We start from the raw sequence: 27,965 nt of genomic DNA, 5'->3' as shown, positions 1-27,965 counted from the left end.
GACCCTCCTAAGGCTGCAGGCAGGAGTTTATGTTACTGAGAGGGAAGTGACCTGCTCAGGTGACGCGGCCAGTCAGTGTCTGAGGGGCAGCTGAGCCCAGGCCCGGGGGTCTCCCTCCCCCACAGAACTCCAGGCCCCCAAAGTCATTCCGATTCCCAGGAAGATGAGCGGCGCACGTGGAGCAGGCCTGGGGCAGGGTGGGAGAGGGGCTCTGCAAGGTTGCCTGGGCCCACAGCTAGAGCGGGGGGGGGCTGAGGGTGGGCAGGGATCCTGCCCTGAAGCTGCTGGAAGGGGGAAGAAACCCCAAAGACAGGCTGCGGGATTAGCTGGTGGGGGGCAGACGTCCCAGGACCGGGGACCCCCCCCAGTGGTGACCAGTCGGGGTCCCCCCTCAGCAAAACCCTGCTGGGCCTGAGGCCTCCCCAAGGGGGGAGGTGCGTTACCTGCCGGATTTCTTCTCCAGTTTTATCTTTCACCATCTCCAGGTTGAAGAATGAGCTGAGAGTCTGAAATGGGAAATGAGGGTGGTCAAGAGGAAGGACCCCCCGCCCAGCTCCAGGCTCTGGGGGGAGGGCCGGGCCGTCTGCTCCTTTCCCAAAGCCGTCCCCGGGGGGAGCCACGCTCAGAATTCTGGCCCGGGTGACCAGGAAGGCTGGCGGCTCCAGCGAGGGCCAGAGAATGTCCGGGCTCGCCCCTGTGGCCCCACAGACCTGTGGCTCTAGAAGGGACATGGAGGCCAGGAGGTCTGGACCCCTCCAGGGACCCCCACGACCCCCTCTGATGGAGGCGTAAAAAAATCAGAGGAAGCGAATGCTAAATTTTGGTCAGAATGAAGGGGAAGCAGGGGACTCACAGACGCCTGAGGTCAGCCCACACTCCCATGGACCCCAGGTTGACGACCCTCCATCACTCTATAGAAGGAAGTCCGAGGTACCGAGGGAGGCCTCTGGCCGCCATTTCCTCAGGAAGAACTTCGGCTGCTCTTCCGTTTCTTTTCCCCTTCTGGCCTCCGGGGGCCCCCAGGTGACTCCAGCCCTCTGGCCCCTCAGGGTCTGCTCCCCCCCCCAAGGGGAGCTGCTCTGGGATAAGGAGACGACTGTCAGGGTCCTCCTCTGGGCCCTGGAGGCGTCTGACTGACAGGCTGGGGGCGCAGGGGCGGGACGTCGGCCCAGAGAGGGCCGGGGAAGGAGGAGCCCGCCCCCCCCCCCCCCCTGTCCTGGACCCCAGCCCCTACCTTGTCTTTAGTGAATCCTCTCTTTGAAGACTGCTTCCCCAGGGCTTCCTACTGAAAGGAAGAAGTCTTGGGTCTCGGCTCTTCGGGAAGGAAAGGAGCGGACCCTCCCAGCCCCTGCCCTCGCCACGTCTCCGCCCACCTGGCCGGCTATTCTGGGCCTTTCCCTGATCGTCCAGGGCCCAGATGTCCCCCAGAACCCCGAGCCCGCTCTGCTCTGGACGAACCAGAACTTCAGGGAGCTGGGAGGGGGTGGTGAGGGGGTGAGAGGCAGGGATGTGGGGGGGAGACAGCTGGCGGGGGCCTGCAGGGAGGCACAGAGGACCCCCCCCAGACCCCCCTCCTCTCCCTCCCTAGAGACCCCCCTCCCCCCTCCCCTGCAGAGACCCCCCCCTGCAGAGGGCCCCCCCCCCACTGGCCACAGCACCGTGCAGCCAGAGCCCCGGGGAGTCCCGGTGTGGCCAGGCCCCAGCTCTCTTGCCTTCTGCTCCACACACTGGATAAAGTCGGCCTGCTTGGAGTGTCCCACGGGCTGCCTGCGCAGCTCATGCCGCTTCTCCAGGCGGGACTCAAAGGCCGCGGGGTCCGACCTGCGGGAGGGGAGGGAGGCCGGGGTTGGCTTTTGCCTGGGTGAGGTGGGGGTGGGGGGTGAGATGGGGGGGTGGGAGGAGTGAGGGGGGAGGAGTGAGGTGGGGGGGAGGAATGAGGTGGGGGGGAGGAGTGAGGTGGGGGTGGGGGGTGAGATGGGGGGGTGGGAGGAGTGAGGTGGGGGAGGAGTGAGGTGGGGGGGAGGAATGAGGTGGGGGGGAGGAGTGAGGTGGGGGTGGGGGGTGAGATGGGGGGTGGGAGGAGTGAGGTGGGGGAGGAGTGAGGTGGGGGGGAGGAATGAGGTGGGGGGGAGGAGTGAGGTGGGGGTGGGGGGTGAGATGGGGGGTGGGAGGAGTGAGGTGGGGGGGAGGAGTGAGGTGGGGGAGGAGTGAGGTGGGGGGGAGGAGTGAAGTGGGGAAGGAGTGAGGTGGGGGAGGAGTGAGGTGGGGGAGGAGTGAGGTGGGAGGAGTGAGGTGGGGGTGGGAGGAGTGAGGTGGGGGAGGAGTGAGGTGGGGGGAGGTGGGAGGTGGGGGAGGAGTGAGGTGGGGGGAGGAGTGAGGTGGGGGGAGGAGTGAGGTGGGGGAGGAGTGAGGTGGGGGGAGGAATGAGGTGGGGGGGAGGAGTGAGGTGGGGGATAGGGGTGAGGTGGGGGGGAGGAATGAGGTGGGAGGGAGGAGTGAGGTGGGGGAGGAGTGAGGTAGGGGGAGGAGTGAGGTGGGGGGAGGAGTGAAGTGGGGGAGGAGTGAGGTGGGGGGGAGGAGTGAAGTGGGGGAGGAGTGAGGTGGGGGGGAGGAGTGAGGTGGGGGAGGAGTGAGGTGGGGGAAGGAGTGAGGTGGGGGGAGGAGTGAGGTGGGGGGGAGGAGTGAGGTGGGGGGAGGGGTGAGGTGGGGGAGGAGTGAGGTGGGGGGAGGAGTGAGGTGGGGGGAGGAGTGAGGTGGGGGAGGAGTGAGGTGGGGGGAGGAGTGAAGTGGGGGGAGGAGTGAGGTGGGGGGGAGGAGTGAAGTGGGGGAGGAGTGAGGTGGGGGAGGAGTGAGGTAGGGGGAGGAGTGAGGTGGGGGGAGGAGTGAAGTGGGGGAGGAGTGAGGTGGGGGGGAGGAGTGAAGTGGGGGAGGAGTGAGGTGGGGGGGAGGAGTGAGGTGGGGGAGGAGTGAGGTGGGGGAAGGAGTGAGGTGGGGGGAGGAGTGAGGTGGGGGGGAGGAGTGAGGTGGGGGAGGAGTGAGGTGGGGGAGGAGTGAGGTGGGGGGGAGAGGAGTGAGGTGGGAGGAGTGAGGTGGGGATGGGGGGTGAGATGGGGGGTGGGAGGAGTGAGGTGGGGGAGGAGTGAGGTGGGAGGAGTGAGGTGGGGGAGGAGTGAGGTGGGGGGAGGAGTGAGGTGGGGGAGGAGTGAGGTGGGGGGGAGAGGAGGCCTCCAACTGCAGCCCAGGCTGGCGGGCTCAGTGACAGAGTTCTAGTCCGGCCGCAGCCGCTTCCCAGCTGTGACCTGGTGCCTCAGTGGCCCCAAATGTAAAAGGGGGATTATTGTAGCGGCCCTCAGGAGGCCGGTATTTGTAAGGGAGCCCCTGGCCTTTCCTTCCCACGGGCTCGGGGAGCCAGGCCCGGCGAGAATGTGCCCTTGAAGGAGCCTCGCCTCCACCCTCCTGCAGCGCCCACCAGGCCCGAGGACTGAAAAACAGAAACTCCTGTCGTGCCGGGCCTCTGAGACAAAGGAGCGGCTGGTCTCCGACCTCAGCCAGCCAGCACTTGTTAGTCACCTTCTATATACTTGGCATCATAAGGCTACAGGGTCACTGGATTCTGACCCAAGTCAGCCAGCCGGCACTTATTAATCACCTACTGCACACCTGGCATTGTGAGGTGACATTCGGAGCCCAGGCTAAGAGGACTGGAGATCCGGGGCCGGATCTGGATTGGGGGCCATGCAACCTCACTTTACAGACGGGCAAACTAGCCCCGCACTTTTTCACCCTGGCTGGAGACACAGGAAGTGAATGCGGGGAGATTGGGGATCGGGAGCCCAAGCTGCGGTAATCCTAATTCCACACGGGAAACTGAATCTCAGCGGCGGGTCAGGATTCGAACACCCCACGCTAGATTCCCACCGCGCAGTCGCAGCAGGATCTAATTAGGCTATCCCCGCCTCCTCTCCCTCCCAGGGCTGAGGAGTTCTGGAGACCTTTTCTCAATGTCGGCTTCCCAGCCCTGCCCGCCCCTCGGCACCTGCGCAGTCAGCGCGAGACGCCCCTTCCGTTCCCGCCCCTCGGCACCTGAACAATGATAGGATCTGGTCTCTGCTAATTAGAGGGAGAAGCTCCGCCTCCTCCTCGCCCCACCCCGTCCTTCCGCACCTGCGCAGTTGCTGGATCTTGTCCCGGTACTTGTCATAGTAGGGGTTAGTCTCGAGTTCGGCCTCGCCGCTCCCGGCGCTCCGGCGCACGGAGAAGAGCCGCAGCTGCTCGGTCCCCACGAAGCCTAGGCCGAGGCCCTGTCCCAGAGCGCGGCTGCGCACGGCGCACAGGCCCCGGTAGAGGCCCGCCACCTGCAGCACGGCTGGGCCCGCGCCTCCCGCTGCCATGGCAGCCATGGCTGCCGCCATAGTTTTTTCCTCCTCGTCCTCCACCTGTGCGCCCGCCCCCACAGTTGCTTCCGCCGCCGCCGCTTCCGCCGCAGCCGTCGCGCGCCCCTCCATCCCCCTCCCCTGGCGCCGCTGCTTCCGCCCCGCCCCCGCGTCCAAGGTTCCGCCGCAGCAACGTTCCTGCCTAACGGGCGGGGCCTCTTCTGCGCAGCCTCGAGAGGGGAGGGGCCTCCGGGGAGGCTTGGACCTGGGGGACACCTGTAGAATTAGAACTCGAGGCCGACTCCCGAGGCTTTCCTCGAATGGGGAGCTCTCTCCCTATCGAGGCAAGCCATTCCCTTAGAGATGTGACCCGGCCCTAGCGCTCCCTCACAGCTGTCTGCCCACGTGGTCTGAAGCCCAGCAGCAGGGCCTGGGTTCGAATCCCGCCTGACCTCGGCGCCTTCTGGGAGTTGAGCCCGTTTTCTCATTTCTAAAACGTAGCGGTTAGACTAGATCAACATTTATTAAGCACCCACTGTGCCGGGCGCCGCAGGAAGCAAAAACAGGTCCCTGCCCTCGGGGGGCTCACAGTAATGGCGTCCGAGATGAAGGCAGGTGGGGCGAGGAAAGGCGCGAGCATTTACCCGGGCCCGCGGGGGCCGCGCGCGGCCAGAAGCAAAGCCCTCAGTCAGGATGGCAAATGAACACAGAGCCTGGGGAATGTGAAAGGGCGCCCTCCTACGGACGGGAAGCCGAGGCTCAGGGTCGTTCTCAGGCGCCCCGGGAAGCCCCTCCCGGCTCCTCCTGAGCCCTGAGGTTTCGTCTGCAGCGTTTCTCCTAGATTTTCCTTCAGGGCCTCGTGTCATCGTTTGGGGACAGCTCCTTCCGGGCCTGGGCAGGGGGCGTGGCTCTGCCAGAATCCCGGGGAGGGGGCGAGGGGGCCTCAGAGGCAGGAGGGGAATAAAACGCAGCTCCACTTAGAATGGAGCCCGTAGTGGGCTTGCATGTTCAGGCCCTACTGGGTGCCGAGAAGGCTGCGGGCTCGGACTCCCGAAGACATGTCCCGATACAGCTCAACAGGAGCCACAGCTTCAGGAGACGGAGGGAAACTGGGTCACGTGGGAAGTGAAGCCGCGGGGACCCCGAAGCCGGAGTTCGCGCGTCCATTTGTTCTGCCATCCCGGGGACCTTTGCTCGGCCTGGGATGGGACGAGCCTTGCTCTGGGGGCGGGGAGCGGAGGAAGGCGGGGCCTTCTGGGGGGGGGGCCCAGACCTCGGAGCGCTGCCCCCGCCCCCAGGGACACCCCGGCCCCTGGAATGTTCAGGTTCCGGAGCCTGGCAACCTGGAGGAGCAATAATGCTGGGGTTCTGATCTTGTTGGAGGAGGCCGGACAGAGGGCCTTCCCTGGAGAGCCTCGCAGGCTCCCCGGCACCACCAGCCCGCTGCCCTCATGGACTCCCGCGGAGAGCGGCCGAGCATCCCCGGTGGTAGGTGCTCTAGTCTCCTTCCCCTCGTAGGAAAAGGCCAGGCCTCCCCCTGCGTCTGTGGCCGACATCCTCCCGCTATCCGGCCTCAGCCAACGTCTCTGCAGGAGAACGGGGGCTGGTGACTGCGCGGCCCTCCCCCACTTCTGTCCAACTCACCCCATGCCCCGCACCCTCCCTGCCGTCAGGCGCTCTCTGAGACCGGAGGACGGACAGCGGTCAGAGGGGAGGGGCCCTGGCACGGGCGAGCAGGAGACCTCTGAGTGGTGGGGGAGGGGGCGGCCCCGGATGTTTGCACCCTGGCCCCGAGGCTCCCCGAGGGCCAGTCTGAGGGTCTCTCCTCAGTGGGGCTTGTGCTTCGGTGAGTCCCCGGGGGAGGAGGAGGGAGGCTTGCTGGTGGTCAGTGGGTGGGCTGCTCCCATCCCCGGGCGCTGGTTAATGCTAGCCCTGTTATCTCCTTTCCCAAGTCTGGCTCCCACTATACTTTGGGGTCTTGGGGCTGTGCTCTGTGGCTACTGGCGGCTGCATGGTCTTTCTCCACTGGAGGAAGAAGGTTCGAAGGGAAGAGCAGGCTCAGGAGTGGGTGGAGGTGATGCAGGCGGCCACCTTCACCTACAGCCCCCTCCTCTACTGGATCAACAAGCGTCGGCAGTACGGCATGAACACCGGAGTCAAAGTGGACCTTCCAGTGGCCAGCCCCAAGCCCGAGGTCCCCAAGCCCCCGACTAGCATCCCGGAAGGAAAGAGTGACGCGCCCCGAGCCAGATTCCTCATGTGCCCGGCCTCGGCGCCCCCCTTGGTCTGCTACTCCACCCCGGCGCCCCACAACCCCGTCTTTCAGGAGGTGGCCTTTGCCCCTTCTCTGGGCAACGTGCCCCCCATGGTGAACCACTCCGCCTCTTACCCTTTCGCTGCTTGCCCTCAGAGGAATGTCCAGTTTCATTCTCTGCCAGCTCTGGCCCATCGGGACTGTTGCTTCAACCCTAAGGGCCTGGCCTATGAGCTCTGATGCAGGCATGGGGAGGGGCGTGGGGCAGGGGCCCAGGGGGGCCCAGGGGCCAGTGGCCTGCTTTGGACTCACACCATGCAATGATCTTTTTTCTTAAAGTTCGTGGCTTCTGTCTTCTCACTCGCCTTAGTTGCCCATCCCCAGCCAAATCACCTTCGGCAAACAAGTCTGAGATTAGACTTTTAAAATAAAATGTTAAAAACAAACCCAACCACTGGTCTGGGAGATGGAGGGTGGGCGGAGGGCTGCGCCAAACAAAAGGAACTGAGCCGGGACCACGCCTAAATCATCATTTGCCCCGTTACAGTTATGACAGATGCGGGAGGCAGTGTCCCTACTTCCTCCCCTTCTGGGCCTGCTGAAGAACCAGGGCTTGGGTTGGTTCCACAATCTCCAAGTTTCCTTCTGGCTCTCCATCTCACGTTCCCGGGTACCCCAATACAATGGGCCCAAGCTTCTCCTAGTGGTCCCGTTACTGAGACCACTTGTGACCACTTTCCCCCAGGGGACAATGGCTTCTCCTTCCCCAAGTAGTCAGGTACCCGGGATCACAGCAGGTCAGAGCCCCCAAACAGACCCAAATCATGGATCCTTCCATCCCTGCTTCCCTCATCCTTTCAGCACATCCTAACTTAGGGTGAAGGGCAGGACTCACTAGAGACTTCAGCTGCAATAATAATCGAACAACAAAGTTTACCCCTTAAATCTTGGAAAGTTCTTTCCCAGTGGCTGACTGGGAAGGAAGTAGAGGCAACTCTTATTTTGTCCACTTAGCAGGAGGAGAGAGACAGAGAGAGAGGGGGGGGGGTGAGAACCATAACCCTCTCCCAAGCCCTGGGAAACCTCTCCATGCTCAGAGGCCTAGCTGCAGACTGTCCCTAACTGTTCCTTCCCAGCCCAAGCTCCTCTGCCAATGTGCTGGGCCACTTCCCCACTTTATTTTTCACGTGGTGCTTCTGTTCCACTCATCTAGCTTCCCTCCCCAGCCCATCTCCCAGAAGGAAGCCTTTTCCTCTCTGCTGTACCCCTCAACCCACCTCAATAAGCTTTAATCACAGACACAATCAGAAAAAAGAGGAAATGTTTTATTTAGAGAAATTCAAACTTGTTACATGTTAATAAAGTGCAAAGCTCCTCTCAGGGATGGGGCCCCAGACTACTCCACAGGCAGGAGACATCCATCCCCTCTCTGGGTGTGGACCAATTCGGGTCCCCGGACAGGGCAGATCCAACCTATTGCCTCAGGATGAGACTGACAAGGTAGATGAGCAAGGACAAGATGGCTCATGCTCTACAAAATGTAGTTCCAATAGGAGGGTAAGGGAGCATCTCAACGTGAAGAGTGGGAGAGATAGACATAGATGGGGGGTGGGGAGAAGAGAGAGGGAGAGAGATGAAGAAATGGGGAAAGACAGAAACAGACACAAGGGGCCAGGAGAGAGAGAGAGAACGGGAGATTCAGAGACACAGACAGAAATGAGGAAGAGAAGAGGGACAAAGGAGCGATGGGGGAGGTCAGCTCCCAATGCAGTCCCTAGGCACAGATGCTCTGACCCTGGACTGGAAGGGGCTGGATCACAGCTAATGAAGAAGGGATCCCCTCTCTCTCAGGCTCTCATTACACCTCTCTCTGATGCCCCGCCCCCAACTCTCCTTTGGGCAACGCCGTGGGCCAGTTTGTGGCTGAGGTCCTGGAGGGCTCCCTGGCCAAACCCCGCCCCCACAATCAGGGAACCGAGAGCAAGAAACAGTCCCAGAGTTGAGTGGGGCCACAGAGAGCAGGTAAAATGACTGAGGAGCCCGGCAGGGTTGGCTGCTCGGGGCCAGAGTGGCTCGGAGAAAGCCATCCCTTGGAGGACCATCCCATGCTGCCAGGCCTGGAAGAGGCACAGTCACTCGGGCCTGGAGGGCCCAGGCAGCACTGCCAGTCAATGCGTTGCCAGAGGTGGTGCTTCAGGGAGTCAGGCAGGTGATTAGACCCCGGGACCCTTGGAAGTTGGCCAGTAATGACAGACTCAAGACCTGGCCCACGCCAATGGGATTCCTTCTAATGCCTAAGCCAAACTTGAAATAGACTTTTTAACTAAACTGGCCCAAAGGCTCTCCATGATCTCCGAACTGCTCAAGTTAAAAAGGGCAGCCGGCCCATCCCCTTAATGTTTCACGGAAATCAATTAAAAAAAAAAAAAATTCAAACCAAAAAACCCTGACAGGTATAGACATAAGCCCTATGGGACAAGATATACAGCTCTTAGAGTGGTCAGTTTTATTGCTAGAATTTTATTTGGTTGTTAGAGTATTTATAGGGACAGGTATACCAAAGAGGGTCACAGGCAAGGCCAGGATAGTGGTCAGCGGATCATGGCCTCCTGCCGGGAAATGGTGCAGCCGAAGGGGGGATGCAGGGAGAGAAGCCTTTATCATGGCAGATCGGACACATTCCCAGGGCACTGGCCCACTCATCCCCCGCCGACCTTCACCTGCCTCGACAGGGGTTTTGTGACTCTAACTTAAGGATTGCCTCAAAGAACAGCCCCCACCCAAGTAGGGATGATGCTTTACTGCCAGGCTGCCAAGGGGCCATCACCTAAATGCAGCTAAATAAAGGCATTTGCCCCATGACTTCTCCAGCCTCCCTATCCCCACAGATGACTCTGCAGAGGCTTCCTTCTCAGATGTGTCCGGATGTGGCTGGAACTGACTATCCCTGGAGGCCCACCACCAGCCCCACTGTGGGGGGTTAGAAAGCTATTGCACTTGCTAAGATCCCGGGGGTTTTCTGGCCTCTTGTCTCATGCAAGGGCCCAGCATGTCTGACATTTCATTTTCACTTTTGTGCCTCTCAGGGCAGGCTCTGACACTGGCTGGCAGCAGAATGGCCCTGGTGACCAGGCAGAGACCACACGGAAGGGATGAGTCTGTGTCCGTCCCATCAGCAGGAGGAGGGGGCAGGCAGGGAGGGGAAGGCAACATCTCAGGAAGAGGAGAAGCCACAAAAGGTGGGCTCCCGGGTTTCACACCATCCTTTCCTGCAAACACTTTAGCTAAGCTCGACAACCTGAAGAGCCTCCAATGAGGTTGGAGGGGCCCACAAGGCCCTTTTCTGACCCGCTGGTCAGGACGGGGATGGGAGCAGGGTGACTGCTTAGTGAGAAAACCCCAGGGAGGCAGCAGCCCTCCCGCCTGGGTCCTGTGCGAAGTCACTAGTAGCCTATTCAGGACTGTTTTCTCACATCTCCCCAGTGCACATAATTCCCCGTTCAATGTCAACTACTGACAAATGCTTGGAAAAGGCCTCTCTCGGACAGAAAAGACAAGATTTTTCTGGGTTTCTATAAAGTGCAGCTAATTTAAGGCAAATTTATGTAAAATAGAAAATAGGGGTTTCTCTCTATGTACACGGTTTTCAGTTTAAAGACATGGTCTTGCCTCTTGAGAAGGACCGGAGTTAGGACTCCCTGGATTGGAGGGCGTTTCAAAAGCGACATTCCTGTGGGTGCCCTGAAAGTACAGTTACTTCCCAGAAGGAAATGTTCTCCTCTTTAAAAAAATAACTGTTATCTAGACTCTCCAAACAAGGAGTGCTATGCAGCTTTCAAGATGTGGGGACTGCCGGGCTGAGGGAGGGCTGACTCGTCAGGCGATGGCTAGATGGAGGCCGGGGCTGGGCTCCCAATTCTAATTCTGCTCCATGTGTTCAATGCCTAAAGCCAGTCTCAGCTCCGGAAAGGAGTATGTCCCGTCTCTGTCCACATCAAACTCTGCCATGTTCTGGGCAGATGGGAGGGCAGAGCCAAGCAGGTTCCAGAGATCCTGGTAGGACAGCTTTCCCTCAGGCCCCTGGCCCGTCCTTTGGAACAAATCCAGGAGATCTGTTAAGATAAGGCACTCGATTACGACCAGTTCACTTCTGGGCAAACAGCTGGGGAGAACAGCGGCTGTGGGAGAGCTGAGGGGCCTGTATGGCTCCCACTGTTTCACAGCAGAGAAGTGGGGGCCGTCGACCAGGGCGCCCCCCTTGCCAAAGTCTCAACAAAGACAGTGGGGGGACAAGACACCAGAGTTCCCGATTCTTCACACTGGTCCCTGAGGATGGGGATGCAAGGTACTACGTTCCCCTTGGCTCACAGTGCCAGTCACTGGCTAAGGTTGGGAGCCGAGAACGTTTGGTGGAGGCAACGGGGACCGTATGGGCCAAGTCCAGGGACTGGCTGCCTTCTTCTCCCTCTGGGCCCTTGGCCGAGCTCCCTGCACTGGAGGCTTTTCTATCTGCCTTGATCCCAAGGGGCGGAACGAGGAAGCCGCTGGGTCCCCAGATGCTGCCAGTGGGACCCTGGGCAAGGCCCCTAACCCACCTGCCTCAGTTCTCTCATGTGTAAAACAGAACAAGAACACCTAGCTCACAGGGCTGCTGTGAGGCTCAAAGCAAATATGATTTCGTGGCCCCCAGTTGCACAAGCCTGGCAGCGTGCTTCCTGGCAGGCAGAAGAGTCGGGGAATGGGCCCAATGATTCTTAAATGAATCTCACTTCGTTCCAAATCTCAATGCAAAGTGAGGCTGCAAGTCCAGAGCCTTTCTCTGGAAACATGGGCCACACTGCCCGCTAGCACAGCAAGTGCAGGGACCCCCATCCAAAAGACCACAAGACATGACTGGGAGCAACAAAGGGAGGCAGAAAGCAGAGGCCCCAGAAATAGAGGGAGGCCGGCTTCAGGAAGGAGCAAGTCCCCTGACATGGAGCGTCTTCCAGAGGCCGCGGCTCCCTTAGATCCCTGAAGCTGATGAGGCGAGCCCAGAGCTGATGCTTCTCACCCACACGCAACAATAACTGGCATGACCCTCCTTAGATGTTCCCCCTTTTTATCCTTCTCCGCCCAGCAGGAAGCTTCTCCACTGGGCTGGTGGTTGTAGGCATGAAATCTGCCCCAGAGGGGGGGGTGGAGCTGGGACCAAGAGGCTCCTCAGGCCCCCTGAGCTCTGTCCCCTGCACTGCGGATACAGAGAGAGGTTTCCTGGACCTGGCTGCCCGGCTCCCTTCACCCAGGGGTGAGTCCTCTCCGGGATCTCTGTTTGGGGACAGATGGAGCTTCATCCCTGTCCACTGTGTCACCATGACTGCCACCGCCCAGCCCCTACTCCTGTCCCTTTTGTGGTGGGTGTCTTTTCCTAGACTGGAAGTTCCTAGGGGGCAGGGACTGGGGCTTTTTGCTTTTGTGGGTGTCCCTAGCACTTAACACAAAGCTCAGCACCGAAAAAACTTTTAAAATGCCAACTGCCTGCCAGCTAGATGAGTGGGTAATACAAGATTTCTATGACCGATGCAATGGGAGTAACTGTAAAGTCTTACACTTGGGTCCTTCCCAAGGCAAGAAGGTGACAGGGAGGCCCAGCTAGAGAGTAGCTGTTCTGAAAAGGACCTGGGGGTCAGAGTGGATCGCATGCTCAGGGAGTTGCCCGGATGGGGGCAGCTTTAAAGCTCGTGGGATCTTGGGCTGCATCAAGAGCCGCGTGGTGGTGGGGACAAGGGGGAGTCACTGCTCTCCTGGTCAGGGCTCTGGAGGACTGCATCCTCTTCTGGGCAACACGGTTTGGGAAGGACACTGATTGGCTGGAGTGTCCTGAGGAGGAGGAAGGGAGCTTAGAGGCTGCCTAGCTTCCACAGCAGCAGAATTTGATCCCAGGTGCTCTGATGTCCGAGCCAAGATCTTTCCACTGAGCCACACTGCCCCTCAGCAGGCAGAATAGGAATGAGGAGCAGGTTAAAGGCCTCGAGCTGCCCCACAGTGAGAGCTTCAGGAGGTGGCGGTTCCCTCAGCCTACAGGCCTCCGAGCCAGTGAGTGCTGAGCTCTAAGGAGCTCCAAGGAGCCAGAGTTTGGAGTCCTAAAGTGGATCTGAATCCAGGGCCTCTGTTCCAAGGCTCCCCTGAGATCCCTTCCTAAACCCTTGACCAGCTTCAAAGGGCAGTCTCACCTTTCCCTCCCCCCAACTCTGCCCTTCCCCCCCTCCACTCACCTGCCAGGCTGGAAATCTCTGGGATGACGACAAGCTTCAGGTGTTTAGCTGCCTCTACCTGGTTTCCAAGTGACCGCGGGGAAATTTTGGGGAACGTAGCTGGCTCTGAAGCAGCGCTCTGCTTTTTCTCTGTAACACACACAGAAGGATTAAGCCAGCATGGAGGATCCCCTCTGAAGTCACCTGCAAATGGAGGTGCAGCAGCAAGCAGGGAGATGAAGGGCACATGCCTATGGCAGATCAGAAGGGGCCAGGAGGGCTCTTGAGGGCTAGGGGGCCTCCTCCCCCCCAGGGGTTAGATAACCCCGGGGCACAGTGACTTGGGAAGCAGGGAGCAGGGAGAAGAGTTCTGAGGATGCTGGCATGTGAGGAGGGAGTCCCTGCCGCTGCCTGTGGCATGTGGGCAAGGGGCAGCCGGAATGGAGCTTTCCAGGTTCTGGCTGACAAGCCGGCCTCCATCCTGAAGCCCACTGTGAAAAGGTTCCTTAAGAACAAGCCGCCAGACGGAGGGCCCCTTTTCTGGACAGGGAATAAAGGCTGAATTAGGGCACCTGGCAAAGGGTCTCCCGATATTCTCTCCTGGAGGCAGGGGCAATGAGAGCACAATCTGGTGGATTTGGAATTTGCCAAGGGGCTGGGCCCAAAGAACAGGGAGTACAACTGCACCCCAAGACCAGTGCTTCCCGAGGGCTCCCCCTCCCCCTCTCGTTCTTCATCCACACCAAGTGCACTAAGCCTGGGTGACGCCCGAGGCTCTGGCCTGGGCCCTCTTTTCTGATCACCACCTCACACAGGCCCCATGAATTTAATTACTATTTAATATATATATTTTTTCTTTTCTTTTTTTTTTTTTTTGCAAATAGTAAGCATTTATTTTTCTCTACAACTTCTACACTCTGTTCCTTCCCCATGGGGGAAAAACACAAATAAACACAATCAGGCAAAACACATCTCCTCACTGGCCAACGTGATTTCCCTCGGAGACCAGCATGCTCACTTCTCGGCTGCCCATCGCCCACCAAATCCAACTGCCCACTTCTTGGTTCCCCGTTGCCCACCAGATCCAACACAAAACAAGGTTAGACACTTAAACCCACACACAGCTGGGCCTTGGCTTCTCTCCATACTTGTTCATTCCTCTCCCCATTTTCTCATTTACTCTACAGTCACATTCACCCTTGCTGTCCCCCCAATGGCACGGGAGCTGTTTCATATGCATCTCTAACCCCCAGCAGGCTGATGACAAGGGTGGCACGGGGCCTTGGGCTGCAGTTCCCTCCTCTCTCAGAGAGGGGCTGGGAAGTCCCAGGGCTCATATGGATCTAAGTGCTGAGCACAACGCAGGGCTTGTTGGGAGTGATAAACATTTGGTGACATGGGCAGTGGGGAGTCAGCTAGGAAGCTGGCAGGAGCAGCCATCACATGCTCACTGGTCCAGGGCCTGGGTCCAGAAGGTAGCAATGGGCTGAAATACCAGAAAAACCTCCTTCGGTCCCTCCTCAAGGCTCTCAGGTCCAACCTGTGGGCAGAGTCTGAGGGGCTTTCCCGGAGGACAAAACTGGCCACTGATGCTCCCCGGGCATTTATGGAGATGCCAGCTTTACAAGGGAAGCAGAAGGATTCTCATCCCCAGAAGCGCTGAAGGGAGGGGTTGGGCAGAACAGGGCCCTGGGGAAGCCCCAAGCCCAGAACTCTCCCTAGTCCTTTGGGGAAGGAAGCCCTCAGAGTTGGGGAGCTCACCCACCTTCCTTGGAGGCCTCCGGCTTGCTTGTGAGAGCAGTGATCAGCTGGAGCTTCTCCCTCAGCTTGGAGACTGTACTTTCTTCTTTCTGTCCCAAACAAAGACCAAAACAGAGTTGTAGGAATAACCGACCAGAGCCTGGAAGGCCATGACTGTGGCTCTCAGAACCTGAAAGGAGATCCACCTGCCCCAAGGAGGGCATCACTGGGCTAACACGCCACGCCTACAGTACATGCACACACACGTGGTCACACCTCCTCACAATGAGTTCTGCTCAAGAACTTCGCTCAGTTCTTCCAGGATCGGGCCACAGTCCTGGACACTTTGCATCTTTGTCAAGCAGAGTCACCATGCGCCTCCTGCCTCTCTCCCATCATCCCCTAATCTTCACAATAACCTGGATGTGAAAGGGCTCATCTGTAACCTGTTAGGGGCCGTACACATACAAGATCTGTCAACATTAGAGTTCTGAGGAAGGAGCGTCCATGTCTGGGCTGAGATAGACATGGATCTCAAAAGGACCCATGGTCTCCTGGAGGTAGGCATTCCTGCCAACGAGCAGTCTGCATCCAGCTGCCGTCCAAGTCCGCCCTCCCCAGCCCCTTCTCCCCCAAGGGGTCCCCCAAGTTCTCTTGGCGCTGAGGACAGCAGGACTCCGGGGCCGTGCTCAGGTATCCTCCATTCATGACAAGGCCTCCTTTATACTTCCTGCTCTGCGGGGCGTCAGGGAGGCAGGTTTTGGTCTCAGGAAGGAGACCAGGGTCTTTGATTCTCGGGGACTGCTTCCACGTCAGTCCCTGAGCACCCTGCATCCTCTGTGCTTCTTCTCTGGTGACACCCGCTCCCACAGGGGCCTCCCTCAAAGCTCCTGAGGAGCCAATTCTGCACAATGCCTCTTGCACCGCCAGCCACTACTCTTGTCCTGAACCAGGTTTCACCGCCAACTAGCATTTCCTGCCTCGTCTGTAGTCAAACTCAGTGTATCCAAGAGCTGACACCTTTGCTCTCCAACGTGCCCCTTTCCCTCATTTCCGGTTATGGCTGAGGACTCTACCCGGTTAGCAGTAACTCTGCGGGCTCTGCCCCCCCTTTCTCCACTTGTCCCAAGCTCTTCATTTCCGCAGCTACCATCCCACTCAAGCCATCATCTGTTACCAGTCTTCTGACTGGCCCCTGCCCTCTCATCCACCTCCCACACAGCTACCATCATATTCCTAAACAAAGGTCAGCTTACTGGACTCATCTACACACAAGCTGGCACCCTTTGGCCCTCCCCCCCTCCCTTTACTCTCTCTGGTCTGGTCTTCTTGCTGCTTCTCGCACACAGCACCCCAACTCCTACTTTCATGTCTGTGAAATGCACTCTTCTCCTCCAGTGCCTGCCTCATTACATATGAGCTCTTTAAGGGCAGATGTATTTGCCTTTTTTTTTTTTTTTTTTTTGTATCCCCAGCACAGAGTATAGTGCTCCAGTACACAGTATGTGCTTAATAATTGCTTTTTGTGAACTCCCAAAAAGAGTAACCCCTATGAGAAGTCTTTTCTGAACCCCTTAAGTACCAATGCCTCACCTCCATAATTCTGTCTATGCTTAAGACATTTGCATGTTGTTGAGAGCATCGCTACTTTATGTTTAGTTCTTAGACTACAGTAAGAGCTTAATAAATGCTTGCTTACTTCTACTGTGCCCCTTTCCCTCAACTGATCCCTTCAGATCCAATCCCTTTTCCATTTATAGTAGATGAACAACTACACATAAACACTGATGGACACTGGTCTATTTTTGCCCACTAAATACACACCAGAGTCTAGAACATAGACGTTATTCATCTAGTGGATTTTTCCTGTGTGGAAAGTTAGTCCATGTTTCTCCAAGATTCTGGACTTCATTTTGGAGGCCATCTGGGAAGAGGAGCTTCATCCTCTTGGTCCTTGGGACTCTGCAAGGGATCTTCTTCACAAAACACCTTAAGCAAGCTTGGGTTCTTACACAGCCTTCTTTCTGTAATGTCGACTTAAGATGTTGTAAAATGTTGCTAAGTACGGGGAAAACTCGCTTAATTGACTTGACTGAATTGAAGACTTTTTTTTTTGTAATGGCCAAACGCTGAGTGAAGTGGGAACTTGTCTTCTCTATAAAGCTGTGGTCTCCATGAAAACTAAATTTAGATTAGAAAATGTTGGTCAGCACTACTGGCAAGAGGCCTCTGCTATCTTCCCCTTGAGAGATGATTCCTCCTGATTGCATGACTTCTAGCACACCCGGCCTCTGGACATATTTGGGCCACATGAGTAGCTTTTTCCTTCAGTCCTCCTCAGTTTCCTTCCTTAAGCATTAAGCACTTACTAAGGCCAAAGCTTCCCTTCCTCCACTCCCTATGTTCTATGAAGTATATATTAAAACTGCTTACTGTCTGGGCTGGATGAAATCCAAGAGGGTAAGGCCCTAAAGGGCTCATTGAAGAAGTATAGAGGACGGCCTGAATCTTGCAGGACCTGATTTCCATCCATCATGATCATGGGCGTGAGGTGCTTCGTCTCCTCTGGGGCCAGGGTAAAGTTGAGCACCAGGAGGTTCTTCAGGAGAGTGGAAGGAGTCATGCTCTAGAGAGCAGACTTGCCAGCTGAGGGTGACCTGGCCTAGGAACTTCCTGTATCTCTTGGGCAGCAGAACCTTGGTCTGAGAAGCCCAGAAGGTGGAAGGCTGTCACTTGAAGCCCCTGCTAGTGGCGGTGAGCGAATGGCTCATTTTGGACCAGGAGAAGGCGGCATGGAAGGACAAACTGGCTGGGCCGAGAGGGCCATCATTCTGGTGACTGTTGAAGTTGGCGAGCTTGCTACCTCCAGCATCTTCCAAGTCTCTTGTAGCAGATGGGATCAGAGGGCACCGACCACCAGTGTTCTCGGCAGAGGACTGCACCCTACTGGAAGCCCCAGGGGCAGGGCCTCTCAGGAAGCGCTTGGAGGTTGCCCACACCTCCCCCACCCTGCCCAGTTCTTTGAGGCCTCTCTTGCTGCTACAATGGACGGGGTGTATCCCACTGCCCAGCAGGTGCCCAGCCCAGCACCTTCAATGTGACTGAGGCTCTTTCTGATCTGCACTCTGTACCCCTCCATAGCACTCCCTCTCTGCTGCATTGCCACCCTCCTCCCGGCTCGATGCCTTCGATGGCAGCACTCCTCTCCTAGGCAGCAAAAAGATGATGATGAGCAGATCCATTCTGCCCTTGCAGATTCACCCTTCGTGTTGCAAAGGCATCCTGGACTTTAGAGGAGCAAGAGTGGTCGCCTCCCCAAGCAGGAGGAGACTGACACACAGAAGCGGCCTCTGCGTCCATGTCTGTGCAGACAGAGGGAGAGAAGCCGATGGAAAGGGCAACAGAAGCCAAGTCTGGAAGCTTTCCAGCGCCAGGACATGATTTCAGGACATGGGATTCTGGGCACCGACTCCTCCATGGCTGCTTCAAGAGTGTGTTCATCCACATTCATTCCCTCTGAACTGCCCAAATGGACAGAGCATGTCAGAGGTCTCTGGCACTCAAGCTGAGGAAATCCTTACTGACTGCTTTTTGGGAAGACCATGGGAAGGAACAGGGTGGATGACTACGGGAAACACATTAAGTCGCAATGACATAGTTTACAGAGGCCTTCAGGGACCGCCATAATGGAGGATGGGGCAGAGCCGTCACTTGGGGAAGGTCTGGGTGCTGCCTGCCTGTTTCCTTTTCTCCCTTACCTTTAGGATCTGAGCTTGTTCCCCATCTGTCCTATGAGAGTCTTTTTTCAGAGAAGAAGCTCCATCAGTCATCTTGAACATGAAGAGAGAAAGGGGGAAGGACAGAGGGAGAAGAGGGAGGAGAGGAGAGAGAGGTGAAGGAGAATGAGGAGAAATTTCTGTAAGACAAACATCAAAGCCTCCCAAACATCGTGCCCTTCTGAATCTCAGCTACACATGACTGGAAGGTGGAGAACTCTATGTGGATAGCAGGGATAAAAAAGGAGCAAGGGAGAAAAGGAGCATGGCCACAAAGAAGCCTGTAACAGGGGCAGCTTCCATGGGAGTCTGAAAAACTCCACTTTGTTTTAAAGGTGGGCTGTGCAGCTGGGCTGGCTGGCCCCCATTACCAAACCTCTCTGGGATATACCAAGGCCCAGGGAATACATCACCCCAGATGCCTTGAGAAGTCCCAAGGGGAGCCTCTTTATCTTCCCTGCTCTGTCTTAAATAATCTGTCCTGGTGATGGACAGAAGTGGGTACTTGGGTACCCCAAATTCACAGAGGAGGAGGAGGAGGCTGGCTAGGCCACTGGCCAAGGCTGGGTGCTGCAGGAAAGCCTGGGTCTCAACTTTGGGCATGTCTATGGCAACAATGGGAGTTTCCTGAAAGCCGGGGGCCTACTGCAGAACCACATACATGCAGGCGATGAGAGGGGGACACACTGGTGATGACGTTGAACCTAGCAGAACATATCCCCCTAGGCTGAAGACAACATGGTGCACTAGGAGGAGGGCCAGTCTTAGAAGTAACTAGCTGTCTGTCCCCAGTTTTCTGCTCTGTAGAATGGGAAGGAAAGGACTCAACCCTCTGGCCTCCCAGGGATGGGATTAGGAAGCTCATTTAACCTTATGATTGCAATCCTCTCAGAAGGGAGAGTGCCCAGGACCCCCCGCTGCAAGGTTTCCTGGCTTCTTGGACGCTAGACGGGGGACCCTGGGCAGCTCACCTGCAAGCCTCCCTGTGTGGGCATGGCCCTGGTGACTGACAGTCAGACACGGAGTGCCTTCCCACCTCTGTGCCATGAACACTCTTGGTCCCTGAGGCATGAGGAAGCCTGTGGCTGTGACATGAAGTCTGAGCTCTGGCCCCAGTTTCCTCATTGGTAAACACGCTTCCTCCTAGTTCTAAATCCAAACAAAGTCTAGGGAATGGTTAAGACTTCTAGTCCTTCCGCCCTCTGCCCACACCGGGCAGGAGCCCAGACTGAGGAGCACAGGGGCAGGCTGGCATCCTCAACCTTAGCGCCTACTTGGGGTCCTTTTCTCCTGGGAAACAGCGTGATGACTCCTATTCCACACACTTCACCACATCATGAGAACCTGAGGAGACAATGGATGGGAAGCGCCATGCACCTGCCACGCTCGAGTGACCATCTCTTCTGGGAGAAGCCCGTGAGCAGCCACGCGGACACGGCACACAGCAGGGGGCAGAGCACGTCACAAGGCCTTGGACATTCTTACCATGGTGAAGGACAGGTTGTCTCTCTTCCCTAACTTGTTCAGAGCCGCCAGGCTGCTTTCTACCGAGCTGACTCTCTGGGTCAGATTCCTGACTGTCCCGTCCATCCCCAGAAGCTTGAGGTCATTCTGTCTCTGATACCCCACGAGGGTACTGCTGACCTCTTCTAAGGAGCTCTGAAGGTGGAGCACGTCCTAGAGCAGAAACAGAGCATGCTTTGGACTCGATCCGGCTGAGGAGACCTCCCTGGAGGTCCCGTGGCCGGGGCCGCCCTCCCTTCCCCTGGCTCTGGCCCGGCTCCTCTCGTGAGGTGGCTCTGACCTCAGACATGGGAAGAGGCTCATGATAAGAGACCCTCGAGCCCGGGGAGCAGAGTGCCTGGGAACAGATTTCTCCACGTCTGCCCCTACCTGCTGGCAGGCAGCAAGGCTTGCGGGCTCATGAATGAATGGATGTTAATTTATCTGAACAATCCCACCTTAGGAATGAGAACAATTACTGAACTGTGCACGGAACACCACTAGGACAAGTTGTGCATTATTTAGCAGAAGAGCCAGCGTTTTTATTGACATCTGCTGGTATTGGTTGCTATTTATGAGAATGGACAGTCTAGACTTAAGAAAACATTGAAACAAAAAAAAGAAAGAAAGAAAGAAAAGAAAGGAAAAAAAAGAATACATTGAATCTAAGGATGTGAATGTATCTAATGAGCAGACCGACCTTTCTCTTGGGTTCTGAACCCAATATTTGTCAGATTTCTTTCCTCTTAGCCAATTGCCACCCTCAGCTTTTTTTTTTTTTTAAACAACCGGAAGTTCTAGAGGCCTAAGTTAATTTTGCCTTAAACTGGCAGCTCTAATTTCTGAATGGGCCCGGCCGTGATCCCACTTCCTCCAATTGCCCGAGTTGTTAAGCACCAGAGACCCCTTTCATTTGTGATGGCGATTCCAGGGCACCTGGGGCGTAGGCAATGGCAAAAAGGCATTTAGACACCTGCCCCCCGGCCCAAAGGGAAAAGGTCCTTGAGCCCACAGAGGGCGGCAGCATGAGGCTGATGCCGAGCAGCCGGGGGCCGAGGCCTGGCCCAGTACCAAGGACGGAATCCAAATGGAGGCGCAACAAGTACCTGCTGTAAGCTCTCTCTTAGGTTTTTCCTGCCCAGCTCTGGGGCCACAGAGGGTGATGGAGTGACCGTCCTGCTCTCTTTTGAGAGGTGTTGGATCTATTAGGAGGGACGAGAAGAGAGAAGCCACGACTGAGGCCGTATCGTCATGGCTCTCCCTGGACACCGCAGTGGGGCAGCCCAACAGTAACATGCCCTTGGTGAAAGCCCTCCCCTTCCCCAAGCCCAGGCTGGGCACTGGACCTCACACACATTCCTCTCTAGTCAAAGGGGGCACTGTGCTAGGCCTTGTGCCCAGTGTCCTTACCTTCCAGGAGCGCCCAGATGCCCAGCCCTCTCTCTCACCAGGAGAGCCAGTGAGGACTGGGAATCAGAAGCTGGGCTCACACAGAGCCACCACTTGGTCTTGAGAAGCCCGGCCTCCTCCAGCTCAGAACCCTGCCCCTCCATGCCCATTGCAGGCTGCTGCCACCTCCAACCCATTTTTCAATCCCAGTTCGGGCATTGCTACCCTAGGCAGCCACGGGTGGGGGTGGGGCACCCCTGCCCCCCCTCCTCTCCCTAACCCCTCCTCCTCTAGGGCTCTGTGCCAGGCTCGGTCCACACCTAGGCCTGAGTCAATGTTTACTGTTCCCAGGGCAGCATCCTTATGCCACTGCTTAACCTCTGTCCCCGAACCAACTGTGCGATCTCTGGGTCCCCAGGCTGCGCTTCCATGTGGGCTCCAGCTCCTCTGTGCACCCCCTCCCAGCCCAGGCCCACAAGAGGCCCCTCTCTGGAAGCACCAGCACCCTGGGGACCCATCGCCCCTGCCTTCTTCAGGGCCGGGAGAAAGGAGGGGTCCCAGCTATGGCCCGCCCACAAAAGGTTTCCTGGCTGGGGCCAGGCAGGTCCAAGATGGAGAGACTAAATTAAAGTCAAACAGCAGCCAATGGATTCCGAAATCTGGGGCCCTCTCTGGAGCATTCGTTCTGCCTCTGCTTTGATAAGGAGTAGGATAGCAAAGTCGGGGCTCCAGAGAGAGTGGCCGAGGCCCCCAGGACACCAAAGAACCTGCTCCTCTGCGAGGGAAGAGCCCGGGGCATTGTGGGGCAAGCCTCTTTCTGGTCCATCCCATGAGCCTCCTCAAAAGGGAGGGAGAAGCTGAGTGGGGCCTGGGGACAGACGATGTCTCTGCAGGGAGTTTAAACTGCAGTCAAGCGGGGAAAGTGCTGGGGGGTGGGGATTCTGGGCTGGGCAGGGGAGAGGGGGAACATGCTGAGTCTGGAGGCAGGGAGACCCTTATTTGCCAGTCACTTAACAGTTACCTGCCTTGGTTTTCTCAAATGTACAGTGGGATAATGACAGCAGCTGCCCTGAGGGTGACTGAGGATGCAAAGTCCTGGGCTCATACACTCGGTGCTAAATAAGTGGCTCTTCCTTCTCTCCTTCCTCCCTTTGCCAATCTAAGCTTGTCCTTTGGACCATCCTTCTTACCTCCTTCCCTCCCCCCTTCCTCAATTTCTGCTTTTCCTGTGGCTTATGGGCACGGCACATCCCAAGCCCAGCTCTAAGCTCGGTCTCAGCATTTTCAAAGTGTCACAATCACTCTCTTCAGCCTTTAAGAACGGCATTCTGCAAAGCTTCAGGTGTTACAGGAATGACACTCCCTAACCACACTGGCTCTCAGAAGCAGGCCCGCTCCGGGAGCCCGGGGGGGGGGGGGGGGAGGTTTCTCTATGTGCCCTCTTGCACTGGGCAGGTCCACCCAGGCTCCCAGCTGTATGCAGGTTGATGACCCTGGGGCAGTGCGACCTCCGGTAGCCAAGGCTGCCCCTTCTCTCTTCCTCCCAACCTTAGGTGGGCCATCTACCCTCGCTGGGATCCTATCTATGGGCACTTGCTCTGTGGGGCTTAATCAAGGATCTAGGGTGTGCTCTGGGCAGAGCCGGATGCTCCTCGAAGAATGGGGAGGGTACCAGCCTCCTGTTTTGGCTAAGAGACCTCTGAGGGCGTGGCTGATATGGAGACGGACCGGAGGGCCAGGTGGGCTGCCTGCCTCCGGGCTGGGGCAGGATTTCCTTACCAGGTCATTCTGAAGGGTCTCGATGGTTTTCTTGTGCTCATCCACTGTTTTCTGTACGGCCTCCACAGCCAGACGGACGCTGTTTAAGGTGCTCCCGATGGAGGCCACGCTCTAAAGAGAGAGGCCCAGTGAGTGAGGTCACAGGCAGAGGGACCCCGCAGAGACCCCAGAGTTCAGCCTCACACAGATGGCAGGAAATCATGAGCATCGAGCGATGCCTCAGGCTTTCTGACCCCTGAAGAGAGCAGGGAGTGGGGGCTTTTCTCCAGCAAAGACAAACTCAATTGTCTAACCCGAGGAGGTCACTTCTTCCTTTAGGAATGAGGGCCTTGGACTCTCAGGCTCCTTGCTGCTCTAAATCTATGATGCCAGCTTATCAATTATTACGTGGCTCTTTGAAGCCAGGTGCTGCCCGAGGATCACGGGCGCTGCCTAAGGATCATGGGCACTGCCCACCACCATGGCCAACCAGCTGGACAGAGCTCAGCCTGACAGTGGGTCCTCAGGGAAGGAGTTGCCCTGGTCATCCCTGCCCATGCCAGCCCTGGCACCCACCTCTAAAGGAGTCAGGAAGTCAGACACTTCCAGCTGGGCAACTCAAGTGCCCTCTGGATGCCTCAGCTTTACCTCATCTGTAAAATGGGGACCACAAGCAGCACAGACCTCACAGGATGGCTGGGAAATGCATGCAGGGATGACAGCTTGTGGCTGATTTTGTTGTTTAACTGGGTCTGACTCTCCATGATCCCACTGGGGATTTTCTTAGTAGAGCTACTGGAGGGGCTTGCCATTTCCTTCTCCAGTTCCTTTTACAGATAAGGAAACTGAGGCATACAGAGTGAAGTGACCTGCCCAGACTCTCCCTGTTGGACGAGTCCAGGGAAGATGAGACTTCCCAGCTCTGGACTCAGAAGCCACTTGGCTGTGCTATTTAGCCAAGGACAAAAGTTTCAGGAGGGAGTCCTGTTAAAACCCCGTGTGGGCCTCATCCCTACTTAATGGCTGGGCAGGTCTGCAGGAAGGACCCAGGGCCTGGAACAGAGGGTGCAGGAGCCCGGGGCCAGGGAAACGTCTCTGTGGATCCTGAGGGCACATGGCTACACATGCTCAAGCAAGTCTCAGCAGTGCATCTGGGCTCTGAGGAGCCTTTCCTGCCTGCTCTGCACCCCCAGAATCCCCAGGTCTTGGCCTCTCCCCCAAGCTTCCCTCTCAGTGGCTGGAGAGCAGGGGTTAGAATTCCTTTTCCTGGTGCCCTGAGGAAGGGGTAGCAATGGGACCGAGCAGAGATTTGGTCAGAAAGGAACTAGAGTTTCATGGAGTGAATTTATCCTTCACTCATCTTCATCAAACAGGGCCACAGTCAGCCAAAGTGCCTACTGTGCCAGGCTCTCTGCCAAGCGCTGAGTATACAAATAAAGACAAAAGAGACAAGTGCCCGTGCTCAGGAAGCCCAGTCTAGCATCGGTGAGCTCGAGGCTGGATAACCTGGAGAGGGGAGGACATTATCGATGTCCTGGTTCAGCCCCTGCTCTGACAGCGGAACCAGAAAGCCCACAGACCTCCGAGTGCTCGGCCGCTTTCATCTCCATCGGACTCGGGTATTATCTGAACTGTCATGGAGCATGATGCGGACCCGGGCCAAAGGCCATGAGGCTCCACCGCGCCTCAGTCTCCCTCCCCATTTGCTCCTGTGCGGCCAGGCCAGTATGGGCCCGTGGAGAATGGTGGAAGCACCCCCAGAAACCTACACAAGTGACTGTCTGTGACGTGGGCCTTCCACCTGTACTCGCACTCAGGGCCTCTGACCTCTTGTTGGGAAAATACCAAAGTAGCTTCTGTCTATGAGAATGTGGCTGCCAGCTGAGCAAAGATCAGAGGAGGTGGAAGGGCCGGGAGCTTTGTTCTGGGAGGGATCCCCCCAACCCGCTGCTCCTTGGTCTACCATTCGACTCCCTGCCTTCCCTTCTAGCCCTCCTCACCATCATTCTGAACTCTTATCATACCGCCCATAACCTGGCTGGCAGCTTTGCTTCCTCTGAGTCAAGACAGGCACTGGATCTGGAATCAGGGGACCTGGGCTGCTGGTCTAGGCTCTGCCCACTCACTGCTGAGGTGACTGTGGCCAAGGCACTGAAACCACCCTACCTGTTTCCTCAAGTGGATGAGCCGGCCTCTAAAAAAGCCCAGGCTGTTCCCCAATCTTGGAGGGCCTCCCTGCCTCCCTCCTGCACCTTTGGGAGGTTCTGACACGACCGTCTCTACAAGCTTTCCCTGTCCCCTCGGCCCTCGCACAGGCCCTTATCTGCTGTCTTCATACTCACTGGTCATGTCCCATTGGAACAAAGAGCAAACCTGGTGTTCAAACATGCCCTGTTCAAAGCTATAATTATCTGCAGAATATGGTGGCTGGTTACAGCCTGATGGAAAGATGCCGTGGAATGAGCTCCGTCAGATCTACCTGGCTCTCCTCCCCCTTGCAGACTGTGAGCTCTGGGAAGACCGAGACTGTCTCCTTCTACTTCTCTGCCCCTAACTGGTGCAAGAGTGCCTGCTGAGGGACAAGGAGCAGGTGGAAGCTCAGCCAAACACTGGGTCATGGGGTCATGGGCCTGGGGTCAGCTGAGCGCCTGTACCCTGTAGTCCTCAGGAAATCACACTGCTGCCATTTCTGGAAGCTTGAGAAGTTGGAAGGTCCTTGATGTGCCGTTGGGTGGCTTTCCAATGGATGACCCTCAAACTCCTTGGCAAAAATTCCAGAGACCAAAAGCTCACCCCCCACTGTGGGGGGTGACCCTGAGGTAAAAGACAGCCAGCAAACGTAAGAGGCAGGAGCCAATAAATTCAAAATTCAAGAAAAAATAAAAAATAAAATGAATCCAGTCAATGCCCAGACTGAAGGTTTCTGCTACAAAGCCAGGGCCCAGGTTTACAGCCCTTACCTTTTGAAGTCCCTCGACAGTGGCAGGCAGGCTAATCAAATCTGAAGCCGATTTAATGTTAGCTTTGAGATGGTTCACTGTAGAAGTCAATGAAGCAATCTGGAATTTAAAAAAAAAAAAAAAGATGAGAAAGCCCTTTTTGGAAATCATGATCTTCTTCTCCAGAATTCCTGGCCTTGGACCCCACTGCCATGGCCTGTTCTCACGGGGCACTTGCTCCCTCCTTGGTGGGGCTGCCCAGGCCTGAGAGTTTAGAGGCCGTGGGTCTCTCAGACTTCCCCCCGGACCCTCAAGCATAAAGGTGCCATGGGCCGCCACGATGTGACCTCAATGTAGAGATGAGATACTGGCATAGAATCGCACCTGGGCCATTCACTGATCTATGAGTGCTCGGTGTCTGGGCGGCCAGAGTCGCCCTTGCACTCTGCAGGAAAAAACTGGAAATCTAAGGCATGGGAGCTGCTGACAGCTCCTTGTGGCTCAAACAAATGTGCCTGGCAGGCTACCAAGGAGCTTCCTGACTTAAGGACTTAAAACACGAGCAGCTCATTAAAACAGGTGCTGGGTTCAAAATAAAAGACAGCGTCCTCTCCTGTCTGTGGGAACAAGTCCTTGGCCCTCACCAGATTCTATATGGAGGACGGGGTTCACTTCCTGGCCTTTACTTCAAGAAGGTCGTGAAAAACTAGAACCGATGCAGAGAAGTGCTATCTGGAAGGTGAAGGGCCTGGACACCTTACTAAGTACTGGCTGAAGGAAGGAGGGACGTTGAGGATGGAGAACAGGACTCTGGTTTGGGGGCTGGGGCTGCAGGTGGAAAGGAGGAGCCCATATGAAGGCTATTTTCTGGTATCTGAAGGACTGTTACAGAGAAGAGGGATTCATCTTGCCCTGAATGGCTTCAACTGATTGAATTAGGAGAAAAGGTAAAGCTGCAGAGGTGAATTTGGGTCTAGTTAAGGAGACCCTTCCTCTGCACTGAGCTACGGCTGGCTGGAACGAGCCCTCGGCTCTGGTGTCCCCTGTCTCTGGCCAGGCTCTCACCATGCTCTGCCCACTCAGGCCTGCACTTTCAGAATCATCCTCGACTCCTCCTTCTCCCATGTTTCTTACGCATCCTCTACACTCACGTGGCCGGCAGTCTGTTCAGGTTCTGGTCCCCCCTCTCCTGGACAATTACATCCTGGTTGGCCTAGAAGGTTGCAGTGGCTGCCTATTAGTCCCAAGATCAAATACAAACTACAGGCTTTAAAGTCCCCTCCGCGGGCTCTCCTACCTTGTTCCCCATCATTTCCGGTTTAGCCCACTGGCCAGTGCTGTTCTCCCCACACAAGATGCTAACTGGAGCGCTCCCCTCCCCACCACAGGGCAATTTCCAGTTCCTACACAAAGCCCTTCTGGACGCATCCCGCTGCCCTACCTCCTGGTGGCTAGCGCTCCCTTCTAAGACTGTCTTGCCCATATGCAGGGGATGACAATGTAGAACCTTATGTGTGGGCTGCCTCCCTTTACAGGTCAGCTTCTTAAACACAAGGCCCATTTTTCCCCTTTGTTTCCCCAGCACACCTGGCCAACTGACTGCTTCAGCATTTAACAGCAATGTGTGTATTAGAATTCTCCAGGTAGCCTGGTAGAGCAGGTGGGCTGAAGATGGGATTCAGGGAGACAGGTTCACATCTACTACTTTTAGCTACGTGGCCAGGGGAAAGTCCCTCTGAGCCTTAATTCCTCATCTGTAAAATAGGGTTCATAGCAGCCCCTCCCCCTGGGGATGCAGAAGAGCTGAGTTAGGGCCAGCCTCTGCCCTTTCCGCTTTCCTCTGCCTTCTTTCTCAGGTCTTTCTGAGCAGATTCAGAAACTGAGCAGGGGTTCTGCAGATCAAGGAGGAAGAGAGCTGGACAGCCCTCGGCCACAGGGGCTGCCGATCTGGACGCTGGAGGCAGAGGACGGGGAGGAGCTACAATACACTAGGAACAAGT

At 56.7% G+C, this 27,965-nt stretch overlaps 3 protein-coding genes across 6 annotated transcripts in view; 1 reads left to right on the top strand and 2 right to left on the bottom strand.

Annotated features, from left to right (window-relative positions):
- Window positions 1–443: 443 nt before the first annotated feature.
- On the bottom strand, window positions 444–4,663 carry ATPAF1 (ATP synthase mitochondrial F1 complex assembly factor 1; the record flags this gene model as incomplete). The annotated part of the gene is given in 4 exon segments (XM_074266029.1): window positions 444–506; window positions 1,235–1,282; window positions 1,713–1,821; window positions 4,165–4,663. Coding segments are annotated over 4 exon segments (561 nt in total), but the record flags the coding sequence as incomplete, so codon positions are not given.
- On the top strand, window positions 4,657–7,073 carry TEX38 (testis expressed 38). Of its 2 annotated transcripts, none has more exons than XM_074266030.1 (2): window positions 4,657–5,861; window positions 6,412–7,073. In XM_074266030.1, the coding sequence occupies exons 1-2, from the start codon at window positions 5,691–5,693 to the stop codon at window positions 6,865–6,867; spliced, it is 627 nt and encodes a 208-aa protein (XP_074122131.1). In that variant the 5' UTR covers window positions 4,657–5,690; the 3' UTR covers window positions 6,868–7,073. The 2 variants fall into 2 exon arrangements, with proteins under 2 accessions (XP_074122131.1, XP_074122132.1); XM_074266031.1 differs by having other exon boundaries at window positions 5,697–5,861; window positions 6,326–7,073.
- An 858-nt stretch (window positions 7,074–7,931) lies between these two features.
- Window positions 7,932–27,965, bottom strand: part of EFCAB14 (EF-hand calcium binding domain 14) — a 31,260-nt gene continuing 11,226 nt past the window's right edge. Inside the window, exons 4-11 of one of the 3 annotated variants that reach the window (XM_074266027.1) lie at window positions 25,987–26,085; window positions 23,048–23,158; window positions 20,986–21,081; window positions 19,862–20,053; window positions 18,359–18,430; window positions 14,626–14,710; window positions 12,882–13,010; window positions 7,932–10,739 (exon numbers count right to left, since the gene is read on the bottom strand). In XM_074266027.1, coding sequence (XP_074122128.1) covers window positions 10,546–10,739; window positions 12,882–13,010; window positions 14,626–14,710; window positions 18,359–18,430; window positions 19,862–20,053; window positions 20,986–21,081; window positions 23,048–23,158; window positions 25,987–26,085 — 978 coding nt within the window. In that variant the 3' untranslated portion in view covers window positions 7,932–10,545. The remainder of the gene's footprint in view (window positions 10,740–12,881; window positions 13,011–14,625; window positions 14,711–18,358; window positions 18,431–19,861; window positions 20,054–20,985; window positions 21,082–23,047; window positions 23,159–25,986; window positions 26,086–27,965) is intronic. The other 2 variants (XM_074266026.1, XM_074266028.1) reach the window with 2 other exon arrangements.

This window comes from Sminthopsis crassicaudata, chromosome 4 (assembly GCF_048593235.1).
Source record: "Sminthopsis crassicaudata isolate SCR6 chromosome 4, ASM4859323v1, whole genome shotgun sequence".
NCBI classification, from domain to species: Eukaryota; Metazoa; Chordata; class Mammalia; order Dasyuromorphia; family Dasyuridae; genus Sminthopsis; species Sminthopsis crassicaudata.
This window is presented reverse-complemented; position numbering and strand designations above follow the sequence as displayed.

Bases quoted from the DNA above. Each gene is read 5' to 3' on its own strand.
- TEX38 (XM_074266030.1), top strand. From the start codon at position 5,691: ATGTTCAGGTTCCGGAGCCTGGCAACCTGGAGGAGCAATAATGCTGGG. The intron at 5,862-6,411 runs GTAGGTGCTCTA...TGGAGGAAGAAG, and splicing joins GCGGCCGAGCATCCCCGGTG to GTTCGAAGGGAAGAGCAGGC.